The 16,620-nt window shown below is 33.2% G+C and overlaps 1 protein-coding gene across 1 annotated transcript in view; it reads left to right on the top strand.

The window, feature by feature from the left end:
• LOC143066861 (uncharacterized) overlaps positions 1 to 16,345 on the top strand; it is a 77,576-nt gene extending 61,231 nt beyond the window's left edge. The window contains exons 5-6 of the mRNA XM_076239673.1: positions 12,969 to 15,458; positions 16,035 to 16,345. Coding sequence (XP_076095788.1) covers positions 12,969 to 15,458; positions 16,035 to 16,345 — 2,801 coding nt within the window. The remainder of the gene's footprint in view (positions 1 to 12,968; positions 15,459 to 16,034) is intronic.
• Positions 16,346 to 16,620: the final 275 nt, after the last annotated feature.

The raw sequence follows: 16,620 nt of genomic DNA, 5'->3' as shown, positions 1-16,620 counted from the left end.
TAACTTCAGGGTCTTTATTTTGTTCTTCGAAAAGGTTCTTTTTGTTTAATGAATGGCTGTTTACGTCTGGCCATGCCATAATTACATTCTTGTTAACATTAGGTGGTCTTATTATGGCCTTTTCTGAGCTACCAGGACCTTCAATGTCGGCTAGGAAAGTGTCAGAAAGGTCCATGTAATCAAACTGGTTTTCTTGCAAATCCTCATCTTGTTGTTTTCTAGCCATCGCCCTAGTAACAACACAAGCTGGATACAATTCAGCATCATCTTCAGGTAATTTAACATCCACCACCGGTTCACTAGTAACAATTGGTTCAGCAACCACTTTGTTCCTAGCTAGATCATTTCCTAGCAATAATGTAACACCCTCAACAGGGAGGTTAGGACGAACACCCACAATAACTGGTCCAGTTATCAAATCTGACTTCAGATAAATACGATGGAGAGGAACATCTATACAACCTAACTCTACACCTTGTAACAAAACAGAGGCACCAACAGAAGTCTTCTCGGACAAAGGCAACACACCTTCTAACAATAAAGACTGAGAAGCTCCAGTGTCCCGTAAAATCTTAATAGGCTGCAGAGTGGTATCATCAACAATAGAAACAAAACCATCAGACATAAAGGGTTTATATTCCTCCATGTAATCACAAAAACTGGACTTAAAAGCCTGACTCGCAGGACATTCCACCGTACTGGTAATATAAGGTGTCGTACAAGCAATGGACTTTGGCTTATTATCTCGTTCATTCTTCTTCTGGAGTCTAATACAATTAGCCATCAGTTGACCATTTTTCTTACAATAAGCACAAATCAGTGACTTCTTCTCAAAAGTATCAAATTTTGGACTAGACATATTATAATTGGACTGACTCTTATTCTGTGCAACAGGCGTACTATCAGTACGCTCAGTGCTTTGATTTTTGTAATTTCCACTTGAAGAATTAACATTTTGACCCTTGAAACTTCTTTTATGTGAAAGGGTATAATTATCTGAAATTACAGCTGCATCATGTATTGTCCCAACAGTTTTGTCGTCTAAATGTGTTTTTAAGTCTAAATGAACACATTGTTTGAACTCTTCTAATAACATCAATTGTCTTAGGTTATCAAAATTGTTATCTGTTTTCTTTGAAGTAAGCCATTTATCAAATAAATCTTCTTTTTCCCGAGCAAATTCCACATAGGTTTGCGAATCAAACTTTTTATAAGATCTTAATGTCTGTCTATATGCTTCTGATACTAGCTCATAAGCTTTCAAAACTTCTTGTTTCACCGTGTCATAATTGGAACTTTTTTCTGATGGAAGTGCGGAGTATATTTCAGCAGCCTTACCCTCAAAAACACTTTGTAGCATTGTAGTTCAATATGGCCTTGGCCAATTCAAATTATGAGCAATTTTCTCAAACTGTGGAAAATATTTATCGACTGTTTTTTCACAAAATTTGGGAACCAAATGTATATTTTTTGCTGCATCAAAATATTCTGATTTCGACTGGACTTTAGTGTTGCTTTCTTCTTTGACCATTTTAAGTTTCAGTTTCTCCATCTCTAGTCTTTCCCTCATTTCAAGTTCTGTCTGTTTTAACTTAAATTCATCTTGTTTTAATTTAAATTCATCTTTTTTTCTTTTATTTTCTCCATTTTCAACCTTTCCTTCATTTCAAGTTCTTTTACTTTTATTTTCTCCATCTCCTTCATTTCTAGTTCTTTTAATTTAGTTCATGGTCTAATTCAAGCTGTTTTAATTTAAAGGCGTCAACATTTTCGACCTTAAGTTCAAGAGCCTCTTCACCTAAAATTTCTGCTTCAACTAATTTGTCTATTACCAAATTTTTTATAATTTGTTTTCTCATAGATACCTTAAAATTCAAATTCAGATGTTTAGCAAGCAACACTAATTCCTCTTTCTTTAAATTATCAAACCCCTCCAGGTCTTGCGTTTTCAAAAATTTACCAGCATCAAATGACATTTTGTAGAATTTTGTTGGCTATTTATAATAAAAATTACTAAACAAATTTTGAATAAGATAATTCAGTATCCCAGACGAGCCCCCAATTTCTGATACAGCCAGAAATCGCCTTTAAATTGTAGCCAACAAAAGACACAAATCAATAATAAAATTTAACAATATTTATTATACAAAAGTTTACAAGAAGTATAATACAAATATTACTGTCAACTTAACTGTCAAAATATGAGTCCAATCTTTTATCTTTATCTGTATTCGGAAATCTTTCGAAATCCAATCTGAATATTACGTTCACTACTACGGTCACAATCCAGTATGATGTTGTTTGTAGAATAAAAGTGTCAATCCAAATGCTATGAATATTAATGTCATTCGATGTCTAATTCCAAGAGTGAGAGTTTAACTTTAGTGTCTGTATATATATAGTTGTCATGGAAGATTCTAGAACAGGCTATAATGGAACATCCTAGAAAGTTACATCAGAAGTTTCTAGTAAAATGTAGAAGTTTATATAACGCATCTTTTATTAGGATCATTTTGGAAAGTTCCTATCATTCTGTAATTGTTCCAGTGATTTCTAAACTGCACAGTTCTAAGATTAGTCTGTAAACAACACAACACAAATCAGGCCAACATACATAAATACAATAATTACAATATCATAACAAATATGATAATACTAAGTTGAGGTGGAAAATGTTTAGGGGACCATCATTGAACTTCAAAAGGCAGGAGTGGGTATGGTATTTTTCAAGTCCAAACAATTATGATGTCTTGGAAGGCTAGTATATTTGTTTCCGCGTCGCAAGAAGGCGTCAAAGCAAAAATTTAAAATAGCTTACCTGGATATCATAATTATTTGGACTTATTCTGATTCCAAAATTGATGGGGAAAAAATGTTCTGTTCAAGCAGAGGACAAAAACAAATCTGAATCTAAATTCTCCCCATACCTTCTAGTGTTATATTCTGACTAAATAATTTTGATTGATAGCGTTGATGTGCTTCGTGTGTTAAAAATCTAACTCCAACACATATTATACCCCCCCCCCCTTTAAAGTTGAATGGTTGCTCCCTGATGGTCCAATATTGTTTTCTGCTGAAAAATTAATTTATTGGTAATTTATATAAATGACATTGCTTACATTCATAATTTTATTACATTATTTTTTTGTTGGTTTCATGAAGAGGTGGAGGATTTGAAATATCTTTTCTGACATCAGTATTCATGATATTTAAAAGTTGGAACTGCTTTTATTTTATTTTATTTTGTTTTGTATTGCAAACAACATTCTGTTTGATGAACTATTTTTGCATTTTCAATTGGCTGGATGTTCATATTGTATTCCAAGTTACCTGCATATCATATATATGAGATCAGCAAATGGATAATTCTGATCGTTAAAAGATGAGTTTGCATTTACAGTGAGCCTGTTTAGAAAATTGTGTTGATGAGGTGTTTTTTTTTTATTTTCATCTAAGCCTAAAGAACCATAAGTAGGTTTGTTAAGTTGCTAGTCTGAAGATTTTGCTATTTTCTGGGATGATATTTAAAATTTGAGGGGAGAATTAGCAGTCAGCAGTATTAATGTATTCCTGATCATCTTCTGTTTGTGGGTTTCTCCAGCAATTTCACTTATTCAAAGTCAGGTTTTTTTGTCATTTCTTGCATTTTTTTCCCCATTAGATTTCAAGTTTTTATATGATGGCCAAAAACAACTGAGAATGGAAATAAGGAACATTTCAAATATTTGCTTTCATATAATGCTAGACCGAATTTTTGTCATTGTTGTTGTTCGAAGACACATTTGGTTTCCAGACAATAACTTTAGTTTTAGTGAATGGATCTCTATGAAATTGTACCAAAAGGTTCAATACAAAAAATGAAGCCAGGTTAAAAATGTACCAACAGTTAAAGGGATCAGGGGCCAAAAACAAGTATTTTTGTAGTTTCTAGACAATAACTTGTGTTTTAGTGAATTGAACTTTGTGAAATTGTACAACAAGGTATCATATCACAAAGGGAAGGCTGAGATTGAGTTTCAGGGTAAATGCTCAATTTTTGTTTTATTTTTGCTAGGGGGGGATTTTTTCCATTATTTTTTTGTTTGGGTTCATTCTATTTTCTACGGTGGCAGAATGAGGCCATGCAAGAAATATTTTTAACTTGTTCCCACAACCTAATATTTTGTTCCTACAACATAATATTTGTTCCCACAAGATAACATCTTGTGCCTACAAGAAAGTATTCTTGTTTTCACAAGATAACATGTTGTGCCCACAAGATAACATGTTGTTCCCACAAGATAATAGTTTGTTCCCACAAGATGATATATTGTACCCACAAGATAATATATTTTTCCCACAAGATAATATATTGTTCCAACAAGGTCCCCACAACATAATATTTGTTCCCACAAGATAACATATCGTGCCTACAAGAAAATGTTCTTGTTACCACAAGATAACATGTTGTTCCCACAAGATAACATGTTGTTCCCACAAGATAATATGTTGTTCCCACAAGATAATATATTGTACCCACAAGATAATATATTTTTCCAACAAGATAATATATTTTGTCAACAAGATAATATGTTGTTCCCACAAGATAATATCTTGTACCCACAGGATAATATCTTGTACCCAAAAGATAATATCTTGTACCCACAAGATAATACATTGTTCCCACAAGATAACACATTTATCAGGAAGTGTTTTATTCATGTTATTGTGAGTTATAAACAAAAACAACAAGAGGCTCTCAAGTACGGTGGCAGAATGAGGCCATGCAAGAAATATGTTAAAACTTGTTCCCTAAACATAATATTTTGTTCCCACAACATAATATTTTGTTCCAACAAGATAATAGATTGTGCCCACAAAAAAGTGTTCTTGTTCCCACAAGATAATATGTTGTTCCCACAAGATAATAAGTTGTTCCCACAAGATAATATGTTGTTCCCACAAGATAATATATTGTACCCACAAGATAATATTTTGTTCCCAAAAGATAATATCTTGTACCCACAAAATAATATATTTTTCCAAAAAGATAATATATTGTTCCCACAAGATAATACATTGTTCCCACAAGGTAATATATTGTTCAAAAAGTGTATTATTCATATTATTGTGAGTTATAAAAAGAAACAACAAGAGGCTCTCAAGAGCACGAATCGCTCACCTGGTGAAAAATGCCCTATAAACTAAATTAATATATTAAAGTTTGTTGTAAATTGAGCTAAAAATCAAATTATGAAGTTTAATCATGGTTATACAACATTCACATCATCACCATTCAACTCAGGATACCATGTTTACCTTTAAAGCTTTCATCTTCATTTTCTTCTATAATTCAGGAAAAAAAAGCAAAAACAGTATTTTGACCCATATGTTCTATTTTAAGTAATGGCGGACATGTTTTTGACGAAAATCTGAACACAATTACCTTTCATAATACTTAACACTTTTAACCTGCTAGAATTTCCCTAAACTTAATGATTTTTGAGATATTTGCGAAAAATTGATGTTTGACCCTTATGTTCTATTTTTAGTAAGACAGCCATGTTCTTCGACGGATCAAAAATCGAAGCATAAACTTTGTGCAGCATACCATTAGGAACAATCATGCTAAGTTTCATTCAAATCCATTCAGTAGTTTCAGAGAAAAAGATGTTTGAAAAATTGTTAAACACGACGACAAACGCCAAGTGATGGGAAAAGCTCACATTTCCTTTTAGGAAAGGTGAGCATTTACTTCTGTTTTTTAAGGGTTTAAAATACTTTCGTACTAGTATATTTGGGTCATATAAACATGCAAAGTCTGGCTATTTTTTCACCCGTGTAAATGTGGTAAAATTCCTGTGTGAAACCATCACTGTACACAAACTTAATTCTTATTTTCCTAACAATGACCTTGAACTTTGATCTATTTATCCCAAATTCTACAAGTTTCTTTTCCTTCTTTATATTTCAATCTGAATAGTATCATTCCAATCAAAACTAGATATGGACAATGCCCCCCCCCTCCTTTCTGCCATGCCATATGTGCATTAGTATAGTTCCACATATTTTAGATTTGACAAACTGTGATGTTTGCATGCAACTTGAAATTGTAACACTTGCTGTTACAGAAGACACAAATGACCCCCCCTGCCTGACCAAAAAAAATGACCAAAAAGTCCAACTACCAGACTTTGGAACAGAGCCTGTTTCGCTCACCCATAATTTTTAGCTTAAATCTTTCATCAAGGACTCTTTTTAGTTTATCGATGTATATTAATGAGTGCTTAAAAATGTCATTTAACAGTTCTTTGTATCCGTCATATTTTCTTCAAAAGCAAAGAAAAATGCATTTTACCCCTTTGTTTTAATTTAGCCAAAGTGACTTAAAATCTTTAAATGGCAATAACTCCTTCAAGGGTCAACTGACATTTTTTGTTATTTGAGTTATTTGCAGATAACTTTCTTAACATTTTTGCTGTTTACAGTTTATCTTTATCTAAAACAATATTCAAGATAATAACCGAAAACTGCAAAATTTCCTTAAAATCATCAATTAAGGGGCAATAACCTAAATATTGGTTACCCAATTCAGCTGAAAATTTCAGGGCAGGTAGAGCTTGATCTAATGCATACTTTAACTCCTTGTCGGATTTGCTCTCAATGCTATAGTTTTAAAGATATAAGCCAAAACAGCATTTTTACCACTATGTTATATTTTTAGCCATGGCGGCCATGTTTGTTGATGGATCAAAACTTTGGATATAGTTGATAAACAAGATACCCTAAGCAAGGACTTATATAGAACCGATATACGTCCCTGCCCTACGGAACATTCAGTTAAAGTTTGGAAGTATTTGGCCCAGTAGTTTCAGAAGAGAAGATTTTTAAAAGTTAGCAAACATGATGAACTGTTTAAAATTGTGTTCCAGAGATCAATTGACAACATTGGCTTATCTTTAATATCTTCAATATTATTCAATATAATAACCAAAAACTGCAAAATTTCCTTAGATTTGCTCTAAATGCTATAGTTTTTGAGATATAAGCCAAGAACTGCATTTGACCCGTATGTTCTATTTGTAGCAATAGCGGCCGTGTTTATTTATGGATCAAAACTTCGGACATAATTCATGAACTAGATACCCTAAGGAACATTCACTTAAAGTTTGGAAGTATTTGGCCTAGTGGTTTTGGAAGAGAAGATTTTTAAATGTTAGCAAAGATGATAAACAAATTGTGTAACATTGTCTTTAAAGGGCAATAACTGCTTAAGGGGTAAAATGACACTTTTGATCATATCCAATTTTTTGTAGATCTTATTTTGCTGAACATTTTGGTAGTAAACTGTTTATCTATATCTTCAAAATTATTTAAGTTAATAACCAAAAACTACACAAATTCCCTAAAATTACCAATTTAATGGTAGCAACCAAACTACGGGTTGTTCGATTTGTCTGAAAATTTCAGGACTGTTAGATCTTGACCTCTTGAACAGTTTAACTCCGTCAGATTTGTTTATAGCTTATAGGTCATTGTTTACCAGGTGAGCGATTCAGGCTCTTGAGAGACTATTGTTGTTTCTTTTCATAACTCACAATAATATGAATAAAACATATCTTGAACAAGATATTATCTTGTGGGTACACTATATTATCTTGTGGGTACAAGATATTATCTTGGAGGAACAATATACTATCTTGTGGGAACAATTTATTATCTTGTGGAAACAATATATTATATTGTGGGAACAACATTTTATCTTATGAGAACAAGAACTCTTTCTTGTGGGCACAACATATTATCTTGTGGAAACAAAATATTATGTTGTGGGAACAAGTTAAAATATATTTCTTGCATGACCTCATTCTGCCACCGTAGTTTTCCTGAGGATTTTTCAAAATTTCAAATACTGATATGGCAGAAGATACACATGAAAGAGAGGGTGTATATTATTTTATCTGAAATTTATTCATTTTTTCTTTGATATGTACTCCTTAATAATGTCAGTATCAGCGGACTGGTCATGAGCAAAAAAAAAGTATATTTGTTCATTTCGCAACTGATGTAAACAATATTTTATTATGAATAATACAAGTATATTTTATAAAAACATTCACATTTAGGATTCAGAAACAAGTGCTTACATGTATATTAATCTGTGTCCCTAGTTCACAATTGACATGTGTAAGTGCAAAAGGATCTACTTTCTCTTTAATTCACAAAATTGAACATGATTTTTTTCTCAGAAGCAGTTATTTTGTAAATGAAATACTTCAACGGTCATTGTTTGAAATTTTCAGTAATTAAAAGTTATATAGTTTAGCCTTTCTGAAAGATTCACTAATTGTGTGAAAATTTGAACAGAAAATGTACTAAAACCTGATAAAATTGCGTTATCTGCCGAATAATTGATATCTTTCCTAACTATTCACAAGGACATATAACTAACATATCGTCCATGCTATTCAGATCTGAGTTTTTATTCATAGTCTCATGGATAGTGCTGTTCCAAGTTGTCTTCTTTTTTCGTTTCTTGAGAAATATTTGTTTTACCTGTTCAGTCACTATAAAGTGTTACATTTCATATTTAGATAAAACGCATAGATAGTCCACAAAAAGGTACCGCTTTCACATGAGAGCAGCTAGTAAAATAAGTAAATCAACATTTTTGTTGGACAACCATGAAAAATTAAGAAAGTTAATATGTAGTCAGAGACTGCTGCTGAAAAGAAATGTTTTAGGATCATGCGATACCTGTTTTCAAATAAGTCTAAAAATTTGACATTAAATTTTTGGCATGTTTTTATATGCTAAATCAAATCTGAGGTCAAATCAGGCTGCAGTCAGGGATGCATTTTCTTGCTTTTATGAAGGTCCTTTTTTTCTTTTGATCATGAAAATTAATTTTTAGGTATGAAGTTGCTTACTATAGCCATAAGTGTTTATTTCTTTCATAGGTTGAAATGAGCACCTGATAAATGTATTTGGTTGAGTGAATATGTTTTGTTTTGATAAGCTTTAAACAAATGCATAAAATATGCATGAGGTAACTGCCGGAGTCAAATATTTTATATGTTGGATTGTTGCACTCAAAAAATGTGTCTTCAGCTTGAATTTCAGGTGAAATGCCCTGACTGTATATCCCCATCAAAACTCATGGTATTATTATGGGTAATCATAACTCCATCTCCTATAAATTCAAGTTTTGGACAATATGGGTGCATACAATATACCTCATGAACTTACTAATGTATTATTCAAACTCAAGTCTACATTTGCCCCACCTATTTTCAAATCATCTGACATTCATGATTATTTAGGTGTGAAAAAAAAACCAGTTTCCATCTCCTTGGACTGAATAAGGTAGAGGATATGTGACAGTGTCTTAATTAATAACAAGATTTGTTGAGAGTTTGCCAATTATTAGAAGATTTTGGATTTGGATATTTTGTTTTTGTTTTGTTAAGTTTTGAAAACTTCTGACGGTTCAATAAAGTAGGAGACTACTGAATAGAAATGCTATAATTGGAAAGTACCTGTATTTGTCTGTGAACTACAGGAATAACCCTGATGATCACATTCAACCATATAATCACCTACATTATCACTGTTACTTGATATGTGGAATTATGTAGCAGATGAATAATCGTAGTCATGACTCGTGGTCAATGAGAGCACCGGATATTTTTACTACCTCCATAGACCATGACCTCCGGCATGTCCGGCTAAGTTTCTCTCGAAATCTGTTGCTTGCAGTGGGTATTTTTATTTTCCCAAAGCTAGACGAAACTTTTATACTATAAATGTGATCATTAATTAGGACAATCAGACATTTAAATGAAGTACCTGTGATATTTAGGAAATTTGCTTTCGCTGTCAATGCAGACGATTAAACATGGTGGAAGATGTTGTTGTCCAAACTTCGGTTATTTCCGTTGTACAATGAAATTTAAAAATGTTACGTAAACTTCACAGTTCACCAAAAAAATTTAATTCTTGTTTTTGTAAACAAATAAATATTCATGTCGTATTCAACATCAAAATTGTTCTGTTGTGTCCCTTTTTTCAAAATCGCGATGAAACGTTAAACTCAGCAGCCATTAAAAAAAATCGAGCGAGATGGGTCGTGTAGAAAGAGTTATCGTTCTTTATTCCAAAACGAGGCTTCTACCATAAGTGCCAGCTAAAGCTGGCATATAAAGATAAGAGTGTAATAAAGCTGCCACAATGTGAGTTATTGTTTAAAAAAGAGAGGCGAAAGATACCATAGGAGAATTCAAATTCATAAGTCGAAAATAAACTGTGCTCCGGGAGGGTAAGCCGATCCGGCTCCACATGTTGCTTTCGTCGTGTTGCTCATGTTAGTACAAACCCGGTAATAAGTCTAACCAGATAGGTCAGATTCGGGAAATAGGGACTGGATTTAAGTAACGACTTTAAGAACATTTAAGCAACACGTACTACATGTGTATGTGCACTATGGTAAAGCAAAGTTTGGTTGAAGGTAAATATTGCCAACCCAAATTATGTTATGTGAGTTTGGTTGGAAAATTTAGAAAAATATCAAGTGAGAGCAAGTTTTCTTTGAAGGACAAATGACATCAGACGCTCAACAAGACCTGTTTGTTCGTGTAAGAGGAAAGCATCGCAGCAGCAAGCGTTAACAAGGAGCAGCTACTCATTTCTTACGAGAAACAAATACTCGTAAGTCATAATTATTTCAGTGTAACTTACGGTCGATTTTAGTCTTGAGATTTTTTTGTAAAAAGAGTGATATTCTAGTGGTAGTCTAATTTCCCCGCACTTTATCCCAGTCGTCCCCTGTTACAGGACCTGTATTTATTGTTAATGTGTTCTCCTCTTGTCCATGCATGAAATATTTGCCACTAGACGCAAAGCAACCAATAATCAATCACTCAATCTTTCTTGCTCGAATTTGTGTTTTGTCAAAGTGCAGGTAATTGTAATAATGTCAATGCTGTATCTGCCGACATAGCTGATAACACAGATGACATATCATAAACAAATTTTCCAACAAAATTGGGGTGTTCCTCGTTCCTGTCGTACGTGAATTTTAGCTTTCTATAAATTTTTCGACGTTTCATTTTGTATTTTAAAACGGCCATGTCTAAATTTTTGAATTTGTCATAAAACCCGCTTCCATTCACTACAGTACCGTCGAATGGGAGTTAAACGTAGTTGTCACTTCAATAATTCATGTTTCTTTTATCATTAGAAAAATTATCGTGCATTGAGACTAAGTGGAAAATGCTTTAGAGAAAATTTCATGACCTGCCGAATCTTGGAAAGCTGAGACGAAATCTAACCTGCAAATGTTGTTGGATTTTATCGACAATGTATTTTGGATACTCTTAATATGTATTATTCTCAAATGTATGTTATCGTGTCCAAAAATTTTATTTATCGAGGTCGAAGATCAAGGTAATTCTGTTGCAGTTACTTATTAGGCTTTGAAATTTCCACGAAATATGATACCTTCGAAAAAAATAAGTAATACGTTATTCTGACGTCATGTGCTAATATGAAACACATCTAGGTCGGAACTATAGCATTGATAAATAATACTTCTTGTACAATTTACTGAATGGATTATAGATTTTGAAAAAAATCTGCAGTTTGTTTCCCTAGAGGAAAATAAGAATTTTTTAAGTGATGACCTTTGATCTTGATTTAAGGCATTATGTGACCACCTTTCATATTTACGATACATGTATTCAACAAGTATACGATTTTTTAAAGCTTTCACATGAACTATTTTAATGCCATGATATGTAGGATATTTAAATTTCTTAAATTGTCCTCTCCGCCGCTCCACTATATGCTGTGTCGAATATTTAATCACAATCCAAATTCAGAGCTGTATCAAACTTGAATGAAGTATCCATACTTGCCCCAATTGTTCGGTATTTGACTTATACTCTCGAATCTAATTGCACGCATTGAGGCATTTTATTGTATTCTGTATCTATCTAACCATACTGCAAATAAAATTGAGTACATTTGGCATGGACAGAGAGAAAATAGCAACAGCAAAATTGTGTCATTGTTTGGTACAATATAGCAAGAATTTTCCAACAGTATATGCAAACTCACAAAGAGAGGTAAAAGATATCAAATGGACATTCCAACTCATAAGTCAATAACAAACTGACAGCGTCATACCAAAAAAAAAAAATCCAGAAAAGACTTAAAGACAAACGCGGTATACAAAACACAAAAAAGAAAACTATAGACTAATTAACATGAACCCCATAAAAACCAGGGTTGATCTCATGTGATTCTGAATGGTAAAACAGAGGCGTAAGATACAGGCGAGACATTCAAAATGATAGGTTGAAAATAAACTGACAAAGCCATTGTTAAAAAAAGAAAAAGGCAAACAGACAAACAATAGTAAACAAAACACAACATAGAAAACTAAAGACTGAGCAACATGAACCGCACCAAAAAATGTGGGGATATTAGGTGCTCTGGAAAGATCAGCAGATAATCCTGCTCCATATGTGGCACCCATAGTGTTGCTCATGTTAGTACAAACCCGTTAATAAGTCTTATTCGGTGGATCACATTTGAGAAAAGGGGACGGGATTGTAGTTACGACATTAGAAATATATCTGCTATCATCTGTGAAACGGATATTCCATAATGGTCAACCAACTCATGATGGCGTCCGCAGATCCTGCTTCACATGTGACTGTCGTGTTACTCCTATTAAATTTGTTGATATGTTATATCAAGTGATTATGCATCACGCAATAGCAAGGATATGTATGAACTTTAACAGGGATAAAGAAGTAATCAACATATGATTTACAAGAAAACACTATTACCTCAATCTTGTTCACATATGTATCATGTATATAATACAGCAATCAGCTGGTTATTTATATAATGAAATGATACACTATTGTATCCAGATATTTCTTTGTCAGTTATGGTAAAATATGTCCTAATTTATATTTCAGAAAGAATAAATGATACACTTAAAGATTGGAAGGAAAATGATGATAAGATGTTTATAAATACAAGAGCTGCCCATAATGTTCTCAAATGTTTAAACAAAAACAGTTGCGTAACTATTACGGCTAGTTCTGGTGTAGGAAAGACAGCAACACTTAGACATGTGGCTTTACAAATGGCAGAAGAAGGATATGATGTACTTATAGTGACAGAGCCAGGTGACATTCTTAGATTTAACAATCCAAATAAGAAAACATTGTTTGTTGTTGATGATTTATGTGGAAACTTTTCAGTTAACCAAAGTGACATACAAAGTTGGGAACCAATCATGGGCGATATAATAAAAAGTCTTGATAAAAAACAAACAAAAATACTTGCAGCATGTCGTTTGCAAGTGTACCAAGATGCAAAGTTTGATTCATTATCAGTTTTCAAGTCATGTGTATGTAACATGCTATCAGAGAAATATTGCTTGTCAACAACTGAAAAAAAATTAATAGCTGAATTGTATCTCAATGCAAAAGCCTCTGAGATAAGTGACTTTTATGATATTTACGACTGTTTTCCTCTTTTATGTAAATTGTATCATGATAATCCTGAAGTTGTTATTACAGATTTCTTTCAGAATCCATTTTCAGTTTATGAAGCAGAGATTGATAAGTATCTAAAGAAAGGGCATCACACTAAATACTGTGCTTTGGCTTTATGTGTCATGTTAAACAACAAGTTAAAAGAAGAAATGTTGTCAGAAGAGTTGACTGAACAAACTAGGGCTATTATAGAGAACACATGTGAGGCATGTAGATTAGACAAAGGAACTTCAAGACTGGTAATACAGGATGAACTTGATGCACTCACACATACATTTATAAAGAAAGAACAATCCATGTACAAGATAAAACATGATAAAATATTTGACTTTCTTGCTAAGATCTATGGACAAAAGATAATATATTGCTTGATAAGGAATGCAGACAGTGGCTTGATTAAGGAACGATTCTTATTAGAAAGAAAGGACGACACGGATCAGTTTATTACTATAATACCTACAAAATATCATCAGATGTACATACAGAGAATGCTTGATGACTGGTCAAAAGGAAAATTACAAGATGTATTTAGTAACATCAACATGAAGATACCTCTGTTCAGACAGAATTTGCTCTGCTTTTTAAAACCACTAGATGAAGATTACCAGAGACGCCTGGCACACATCTGTGATGAAAGTAATCTATTTAAAAATTGTTTGCATGAAGATTACTATATTTATGATTATGGCAAACTGTCCAAAAACCATTTGCATAATGATGCCCATACCTATGATACTTCTTTATTACTTTGTTGTTATTTAGGATACATTTCTTTGTTTGAGTGGTGTTGTGATCATGGTGTAAATATAAACAGGTGTACATATTATGGCCAGTCTCCCATAATGACTGCTTGTAAATATGATCGTATAGAAATAGTAAAGATGTTGTTAGACAGAGGAGCAGACTATAATAAATGTGACAAGATGGGTCAGTCGTCTGTAATAAAGGCCTGTGAACATGGTCATACAGAAATAGTAAAAATGTTGTTAGACAGAGGAGCAGATTTTAATAGATGTGATGATGAAAGTAAGTCACCTCTTATGAAGGCCTGTGAACATGGTCATACAGAAATAGTAAAAATGTTGTTAGACATAGGAGCAGACTATAATAAATGTGATAAATATGATCAGTCACTTATAATGACGGCTTGTGAACATGGTCATACAGAAATAGTAAAACTGTTGTTAGACAGAGGAGCAGATTGTAATACAGGTGCTGAACATGGTTGTTTACCTGTAATGATGGCTTGTGAAAACGGTCATACAGAAATAGTAAAGATGTTGTTAGACAGAGGAGCAGATTTTAATACATGTGATGAACATGGTTGTTTACCTGTAATGATGGCTTGTGAAAAGGGTCATACAGAAATAGTAAAAATGTTGTTAGACAGAGGAGCAGACTATAATCAATGTGATATATGGGGTCAGTCACCTCTAATGGCGGCTTGTGAACATGGTCATACAGAAATAGTAAAAATGTTGTTAGACAGAGGAGCAGACTTTAACAAATGTGACTGGATGGATAGATCACCTGTAATGAAGGCTTGTCAACATGGTCATACAGAAATAGTAAAAATGTTGTTAGACAGCGGAACAGACTATAATAAATGTGGCAGTTGGGTTCAGTCACCTATAATGAAGGCTTGTGAACATGGTCAGATAGAAATAGTAAAGATGTTGTTAGACAGAGGAGCAGATTTTAATACATGTGATGAACATGGTTGTTTACCTGTAATGATGGCTTGTAAAAATGGTCATACAGAAATAGTAAAGATGTTGTTAGACAGAGGAGCAGATTTTAATACATGTAATGAACATGGTTGTTTACCTGTAATGATGGCTTGTGAAAAAGGTCATACAGAAATAGTAAAGATGTTGTTAGACAGAGGAGCAGACTATAATGGATGTAAAAGATTGTATCAGTCACCACCTCTATCGGCGGCTTGTAAACATGGTCATACAGAAATAGTAAAGATGTTGTTAGACAGAGGAGCAGACTATAATGGATGTAAAAGATTGTATCAGTCACCACCTATATCGGCGGCTTGTAAACATGGTCATACAGAAATAGTAAAGATGTTGTTAGACAGAGGAGCAGACTATAATAAATATGACTTGGAGGTTATGTCACCTATAATGAAGGCTTGTGAACATGGTCATACAAAAATAGTAAAGATATTGTTAGACAGAGGAGCAGATTTTAATAAATGTAACATGGAGGATATGTCACCTATAATGATGGCTTGTGATCATGGTCAGATAGAAATAGTAAAGATGTTGTTAGACAGAGGAGCAGATTTTAATAAATGTGACTGGAGGGATAGGTCACCTGTAATGAAGGCTTGTCAACATGGTCATACAGAAATAGTAAAAATGTTGTTAGACAGAGGAGCAGACTATAATAAAAGTGACGATGAAAGTAAGTCACCTCTAATGAAGGCCTGAGATTATGCTTATACAGAAATAGTAAAAATGTTGTTAGACAGAGGCGCAGGCTATAATAAATGTGATGATGAAAGAAGGTCACCTGTAAAGAAGGCTTGTCAACATGTTTATACAGAAATAGTTAAGATGTTGTTAGACAAGGGAGCATACTTTAATAAATGTGACTGGAGGGATGAGTCACTTGTAATGAAGGCTTGTCAACATGGTTATACCGAAATAATAAAGATGTTGTTGAACAAAGGAGCAGATTGTAATTCATATGGTGAAGATGGTCGGTCACTTGTAATGATGGCTCGTGAATATGGCAGAAAGTGTAAAGATGTTGGTAGAAAGAGTAGACATTCATAAATGTGATGATGATAGTGGGTAACAAAGTAATGAAGCCATGTGATACACTGATAGTAAAAATACTGCTAGACAGAGGAATAGACTGTATAACATATGATTATTATAATCAATCACCTATAATGAAGGCCTGTGAACATGGTCATACTGAAATAGTAAAAATATTGTTAGACAGAGGAGCAGACTATAATAAATGTGACAGGTGGGATCAGTCACCTAAAGTGAAGGCGTGTGAACATGGTCATATAGAAATAGTAAAAATGTTGTAAGACAGAGGA

This window comes from Mytilus galloprovincialis, chromosome 3 (genome assembly GCF_965363235.1).
Source record: "Mytilus galloprovincialis chromosome 3, xbMytGall1.hap1.1, whole genome shotgun sequence".
NCBI classification, from domain to species: Eukaryota; Metazoa; Mollusca; class Bivalvia; order Mytilida; family Mytilidae; genus Mytilus; species Mytilus galloprovincialis.
This window is presented reverse-complemented; position numbering and strand designations above follow the sequence as displayed.